The sequence below is a fragment of the Miscanthus floridulus genome, chromosome 7 (assembly GCF_019320115.1).
Source record: "Miscanthus floridulus cultivar M001 chromosome 7, ASM1932011v1, whole genome shotgun sequence".
NCBI lineage: Eukaryota > Viridiplantae > Streptophyta > Magnoliopsida > Poales > Poaceae > Miscanthus > Miscanthus floridulus.
In genome coordinates this window covers 132,933,516-132,940,275 of record NC_089586.1, presented here as the reverse complement: position 1 = coordinate 132,940,275, position 6,760 = coordinate 132,933,516, and the positions used below count along the sequence as shown (strand labels likewise).

Genomic DNA, 6,760 nt, shown 5'->3' with positions numbered 1-6,760 from the left:
TCCTACTCGAAGAACAAGAGCAGAAATTTGTTCCCCACGACGATCCCAAGTTTCTCTCTCTCTCACTTGAGAGAGGAGACCCACCCTACTCAGAGAGTCAGACGAGAGGAGAAAGAAGCCCAAAAGGCCTTTCCCGTCCTCAATGACCTCAGTCTAACTGGGCCGTGCCTTGCATTCCCTGGTCTGTAGTGTGGACGACTTGGTGGGGCCCGTATCCCCATGGTCGTCTCCTTCGTCCCTCCTCTCCTCTCCCGGTCTTTGTCCCCAATCGCATTCTCATCGCACCGCACGAGCTCCGGATCGGCGACCACCGCGCCCCGACGACTACGACGAGGAGGAGCTAGGAGACGAATCGGTGCAAGCAGCGGGGTCAAAGACAAGGAGGCCGATCCATCCTCCAGCTTCCGATCCGATCCGATCCGACGATATGGTGAGGCGCTCAGTTCTCCCTCTCCCCTCCCTGCAGATCCCGGTGCTATACTAACGTCGTGGTGGATGTGCTTGGCCAGGTCTGCGTCGCGTGCCTGCTGCCGCTCTTCCTGATCCCGGTGGTCAACGCCCTCCCTTACCTCATCGACCTCATCATCGTACGGATCCTTCCCTTTTCCCGGTTTCTGTAAGATCCAGGCATCCAGCCACCCGCATAGTCCGTGGTGGTTGTTGGGGTTCTATCGATTCAGCGGTCCTTGGGGATCTTGGAGCTTGTTTGTCTACTAGACTGCTGCCCTGATGGTTTTGTCTAGGACTCGTGGATTCGTTGGAGCAGGAAACCGGAGCTCACCGTTCCTATAGAACTATAGAGAAGACCTAGCTGCCGGTTATAGATTGTGATTCGTATGAGCCAGCTACGAACGGAGCTGTTTTCTTTTCTATGATGACATGTCCTTATCAGCAAATTGTACCCATCCAGATTTCCCCATCAGATTCGCATAGCAATAACATCATCCAATAAATTGATAAGCAATATGCATTTTGAATTATGAATTCTTGTGCCCAGCAGCTTCCTGAGCCTAGATTGTTGATTCTAGATATGAGCTTCTTGTGCAGTAAATTCAGCTTCTAGATGCATGTGAACATACCTCCTCTTGATTAGCGATATGCCTCCTTTTGATTAGTGATAACACTACAGATGTAAGAATGTAAGATTTGAGAATAAACCAATTCCTGACACTGTAATGGATAAAGGAAATCATAATTTCAATTTAGTCAGGCCGCATGGAAGATATCGGATTGTTGATTTTTTTTTTTGGAGTAATATGCACCTTCTACAACAATGTGGTTCAGTCATGTCGGTTGGGTCTAGCCATGCATTCATGCCTCTGTTTGTCTAGGCCTTGTGTTATTAGCTGGAACACTAAATCATTGATCCTCTAGGGAAGATCTACCTGTCAATTACAAAGATTCTTGTATGTGATTTGGAAGAGCCAGCTAGGGGCCGAAGCTGGTTTATTTTCATTAACGGTTTTGTTAGGTTTTCTAGGATTATGTTGGTCAGTTGCTTACTAAAAATTCTGTCAGAACCATACATCTGATCTGTGAACCAAAAACAATAGTGGTGCGCTTTCTAACTGCACATAGCCTTGTAGGTTTACATGTGCATTTGGTCACACCAAATGAAGAGGGTCTCTGTTTCATTTCTAGTTTCTAATAAAATTCTGTTGCCTACATTATGGAATTTGATTTGTATATTGGACGGTTTCCAGAGCAAGGTGTATCGGCTATTTGGATGGGAGTACCGGAGACCTGAAAGAGTCCCGCCTGCTTGTCCTTACAAGCCTGCAGCTCAGAAGAACGATGAGGTACGCCTACATGTTCATCCTACTTTTTGTGCCCTTATATGCTCATGCTACAGTGCATCTCCAATTGCTTATTGTACTCCGCCTTTACAGGGTGCGAGTGAATCAAAACCCTTAGTCAATCCACATGGTGCTGCGGCAGAAGATAAGAAAGAGGAATAATTCATGTATTGAATCCTGCTCGTGTCAGCAGGCGCTTAAAATGGAGATCACTGCTCTATATGCGAACATATCGTAACTAAGAAATAATTGTTGTGATTGATGAATATGTATTTGGATTGACGGGTTGATGATTGTATGTACTTGTGATGCCACTCCGGATCCTTACCAGTTGCGTGACTAATCACTGCTGAAATGGAGTCGAATTCGCAGTTGCAAATAGCTGAACTGAATTTTGTTGTCAAAATCTTTTAGAATAGAATGCTTGAAAGAGCTGGATATTAGGGTGTCATCAGAAGCTGTTGGAACGCTTGGAAGAGAGATTCTGGTTTCAGAAGCTAACCACAGTACAGTACAGTGCGCAGTTCCAACGTGAATCTCAACTTTGCCTGACATTATTTTATCTGTTCGTTATTATGCTACTATTCAACCCATCAACCGTATATCGCTAGAGAAAACATGATGGGATCGATGGATGATGTTTGGCTTGATTGAGATCACTTGGTATACTCGAGGACTGCATAGAAGGGGTCGAGGTAGATGGCGCGGAAGCCTGTGAAGCCGGCGGCGAGGCCGAGGTGGCGGAACTCCTCCTCGGAGCGCTCCCTCCCCTGCGTCCGGTAGGTGGCCATGACGAAGATGTCGTTCTCCAGCAGCGCCCTCGTCCTGGTGGTGGTGTCCGTCTGCTCCGGCACCACCGGCTCGCAGGCCACCAGCTTGCCGCCATCCGGCAGCGCGGCGTGGCAGTTCCTCAGGATGGTCGTGCACTCGTCGTTGGTCCACGTCGTCAGAACCCACTGCATGATCCGAAGGTTTTGGTTTTGGGAAAGGAGGCTCCTCATGGTCAGTCTGGACTCTGAAGAAGGAACTGAAGTAGTGGTGTTTGCAATGGAGGCGAGTGAGGGGCACTACTGGGTACCGTACCTTCATGAAGATGGCATCACCAGAGGGGATGGACTTGAACATATCTCCGCCAACATGCCTCACTCCTGTAACGAAAGATATGTCACCTTGTTTTTTTCTTAAAAGACATTGTCTGCAAGCATTTCCATCCATCAGGATTGTTTACTAGTCCCTCTAAAACATTTTGACTTCTCTAGATACAATTAGATATATACTATGTCTAGATATATAGTCAAAGCAATGTATCTAAAAAATTAAAATGTCTTATAATTTGAAACGGAAGAAGTACCTTACATCATATTTACATTATATATACTAGGAAAAAAAGGCCAAATTATTTCCTTCAAGTTTGGCCAATATCCAAATAACCCCAAACTAACGTTTATAAACACATGCAATGAGAGACAGAGACGGATGGGAGCAAACTGTGCTGTTGATACTGGGCTCCTGGCGTGGCGCTACCACAGGCCAGTCGTAGTATAAAATTGGAAACCAACAAAAGACTCTCGCCCTGTTCGTTTGGGCTTATTTGGCTTATAAGCCGTACTTTTTCAGTCAATGAACAATATTTTTCCTTCACACCAAATCAGCCAACAGTACTTTCAGCCATGGCTTATCAGCCAAACAAGCTCAAACGAACAGGCCGTCTGATTCATTAGACATGGGATGATGGTTCGGGATGCCTTGTGTCTGATTTTTTTTTATATAAAAAAAAGCATACTAGTTTAGCCACGCATATCATAAGTTGTGATTCACACGTATGGCATTGCTGAAAATAACAGGAGTGGGTCATGGTCCATGGTAATGATATAGCCAAGCCAAACGATGAATTGTATTGTATGTATTCATTCAAAGGCAAAGGCGTGTGTGGCACGCACCTGGCTGCTCTCCCTCCACGAGGCAAGAGCTGTCTGTAGATCATGGTGCCCTCTCTAGCTAGGCACTTGTCGGACCTGCTACAGGCCCGTGGCGTGGCACACCATCAGCGCCGCAATTGTAACGTATATATAAAAATCTACGGCGGCGTGTTTCGAAAATCGAAACCACCTTTGGGTCCGATAACAAGTCTTGGAATCTTAAGTAACAAAAACTTTTTTTATCACACACTTGGAGATGCTCAAAAGGCTTATTTTGACAGGGCGATTTGTTCTATAAGCACAAACCCATCCGTCCTTAGCAGACGCAGATCGATGGCGTCTCCTCCATGCAATTTCGCCCTCCTTTCTCTTATTAACGATATGAAAAACAAATCCTCATGTATGTATGTTTGCGTAAAATTGAAAATGCCGTGACCATTTCGATCACAATCGACAGCCACACGGTACTAACTGCAGAGCCATCATATCTTTGTGATGGGCGGTACGTGCGGCGAGGGATTATTTACTGCTGGCTGGTTTGGTGTGAGAGAAAAACACTGTTCCCGGCTGGAAATTTACGATCGTTTACGAGCAAGCGAACAGGCTGCACTAGCTTTCGCTGAAAGCCTTGCGCGCCTACCATACCTCCATATCCCGTATGATACGGCAGTGTGTTTATCGCTAGCTGTTGACTATATGATGCTGGAAGAATTGAGATCAGAGAGATGCCACCATACACGTCTATTTCCTCTGTGTTCCTTCCATATCGCTTCGCAAGAAGTTATTTTTTTAGTTTTATTAATCAATGGATTATACATACAAAAGGTACTACTAGCAATATTTATGATATAGTATGCGTCATATTAGTAGACACAGATACAGATGCTGTAAAGCGAGATTAATTTTTAGTTATTTTAAAACGGGGTGAGTAGATCTTTTTTTTTTTTTGCTGAGGGAAGTACATACACTAACAGTTTTGGTTCAGTTGACTCTGCACGGATCTCTACGCGCCTGCAATGTTAGAGATCCGTGCAGAGTCAACCAAGGAACTGAACCAAACTTAGCCTGTTGAACGATCGATGCTAATAAAACTCGTTGAATGATGCATTCCATTTGCATTTGCGTGTGACTATGTGTGTGGATGGTAAATTAATAATCCCGAGGCAATGCAACTAATAATCCCGGACGGGACGGATCGGATCAGACGAATCATCCTTGGATTGTTGAATGAATGATGATGCATTGCATTTGCATCTGACTGACTATGTATGTACGAGAGGTGAGAGGGGCCAGCCAGGCCAGGGCAGGTAGCGTCGCACGTACCGGCGATGGGCGGTGCGTCGGCGACGACGTCGGGTAGGTCGAAGTTGATCCCCTCCTTGATGGTGGGGACCCTGCGCATGATCATCTCGAGGCAGGCGCCGGAGCTTCCCCCGACGTCGACGAGCGTGGCGACGCCGCGGAACCCGCCGCCGTCGTCGGCGCCGTAGCCGTCGAGGAGGGCGTCCATGAAGGGCTCGGAGACCCCCGTCATGGCGCGGAGCATCACCTGGTTAGCTTCCCTGTCCTTGCCGTAGTAGGCGTAGGCGGGGACACCGGCGTTGGCGCGCGCGAACGGCTCGGGCCCGCGCGGGTCCAGCACGGCCTCGTGCAGCCGCGGCCACGCCGCCACCAGCGCGTCCTGGTGGTGCTGCAGCACGTAGTCGGCGTACGACGCGCCCGAGTCGCCCTCGGGAACCAGTGTGCGGCCCACCGCGGTGAGCGCGAACCGCCGCGTCGTTGTAGTCGTCGTCCGGTCCTCCGACGTGGACGTGGACTCGGAGAAGACGCCGCGGGACGCCAGCAGGCGGAGGAGACGCTCCAGGACCGACGGGTCCGGGTGGCCCGCCGGGAGGATCTCGGACGCCGACAGCGGCGCGTTGGCGCCGCCCGCCCATATCGCGTCGGGGACGCCCAGCCGGATCACGGCCGTCAGCGCCATGGGGACCGACAACATGTTCGCCAGCTCCATCATCGCCAGCCGGGCCTCCGCTGGGGACATGTCGTCCCTCGCGGCGCCGACGGCTGCGGCTGCGGCGGCGGCGGACGGCGGCGGCATTTTTTGGTTTCGGTGGATTGGTTTGAAGCGCGCGACGCGAGGGGAGGGGGATGGCGCGCGCGTGTGTGGTGGAGGGAGCGACAGGAGTGGTGGTGCTACTGGTACTGCTACTGCTACAGCGACGGAACGGTGGGGCCCGAGGATGCGGAGATGGCAAGTTGCAACGACCCGATTAAATTCACATGACCCGATCAAATTCACATGACCCTGTCGGCCCCCGCGCCGAAAATCACGAGCCCGAATCTCAGTCACGACACTGGATTTTGCGCCTGTTCGCCGGGTTATAAGCCGTATTTTTTGAGCTAACGAATAGTATTTTTCTCTCACAACAAATTAGGTATTTTTAGTCATGGCTTATCCGCTAAGTGAACAGGATAAATTCGGGCCAGGCCATAAATGCTCGGATCCAATTTATATACCAATGGCACAAAATGTAGTAATTTTTTTTTCAATAACACATAAGGAAAGTGAATAGCATCGAAGGGAATTTTCTCCTCGTCGAACCCGTTGTGTGTGATAGTGGAGTAATATTTTTTGTGCGAAACATAAAAGATTGCTATTTTTCTCATAGTAGTATGGAAAAAGGTATGGAAAATGGTTGACCGGACTGCAGTCGCAGGAGGCCAATCCGAAAGAATCGGCGGCCTATCCTGAGCTCAACTTCAGAACGATCCGATGCCGATGGATGATGTCCAAAGGCAGCCGCCAGCCATTCTGTAGGTCTCGTTTAGATTGCAAGTTTTTTTATTCTCTCTCCATCACATTAAATTTTGGATACATATATAAAGTATTAAATATAGATAAAAAATAATTAATTACATAGTTTGATTATAAATTACGAGACGAATCTTTTGAGCCTAGTTAGGCCATGATTGAACAATAATTATCAAATACAAACAAAAGTGCTACAGTGCCAAATACTGATTCATAACCTCAATCTAAACGAG

General features: G+C 48.3%; 2 protein-coding genes across 2 annotated transcripts; one reads left to right on the top strand and one right to left on the bottom strand.

Annotated features, from left to right (window-relative positions):
- Positions 1-206: 206 nt before the first annotated feature.
- Positions 207-2,177, top strand: LOC136468042 (uncharacterized). The gene is made up of 4 exons (XM_066466900.1): positions 207-430; positions 510-587; positions 1,704-1,799; positions 1,890-2,177. Exons 1-4 carry the CDS (start codon positions 428-430, stop codon positions 1,956-1,958), a joined length of 246 nt encoding a protein of 81 aa, XP_066322997.1. The 5' UTR covers positions 207-427; the 3' UTR covers positions 1,959-2,177.
- Positions 2,178-2,264: 87 nt separating this feature from the next.
- LOC136468041 (nicotinate N-methyltransferase 1-like) lies at positions 2,265-5,900 on the bottom strand. Its single transcript, XM_066466899.1, has 3 exons — positions 5,039-5,900; positions 2,880-2,944; positions 2,265-2,752 (listed from the first exon to the last, which is right to left on the bottom strand). Exons 1-3 carry the CDS (start codon positions 5,811-5,813, stop codon positions 2,453-2,455), a joined length of 1,140 nt encoding a protein of 379 aa, XP_066322996.1. The 5' UTR covers positions 5,814-5,900; the 3' UTR covers positions 2,265-2,452.
- Positions 5,901-6,760: the final 860 nt, after the last annotated feature.

Bases quoted from the DNA above. Each gene is read 5' to 3' on its own strand.
- LOC136468042 (XM_066466900.1), top strand. The intron at 588-1,703 runs GTACGGATCCTT...GACGGTTTCCAG, and splicing joins ACCTCATCGACCTCATCATC to AGCAAGGTGTATCGGCTATT. The intron at 1,800-1,889 runs GTACGCCTACAT...CCGCCTTTACAG, and splicing joins CAGCTCAGAAGAACGATGAG to GGTGCGAGTGAATCAAAACC.
- LOC136468041 (XM_066466899.1), bottom strand. From the start codon at position 5,813: ATGCCGCCGCCGTCCGCCGCCGCCGCAGCCGCAGCCGTCGGCGCCGCG. The intron at 2,945-5,038 runs GTACGTGCGACG...CTTTCGTTACAG, and splicing joins CGACGCACCGCCCATCGCCG to GAGTGAGGCATGTTGGCGGA. The intron at 2,753-2,879 runs GTACGGTACCCA...CGGATCATGCAG, and splicing joins GTGATGCCATCTTCATGAAG to TGGGTTCTGACGACGTGGAC.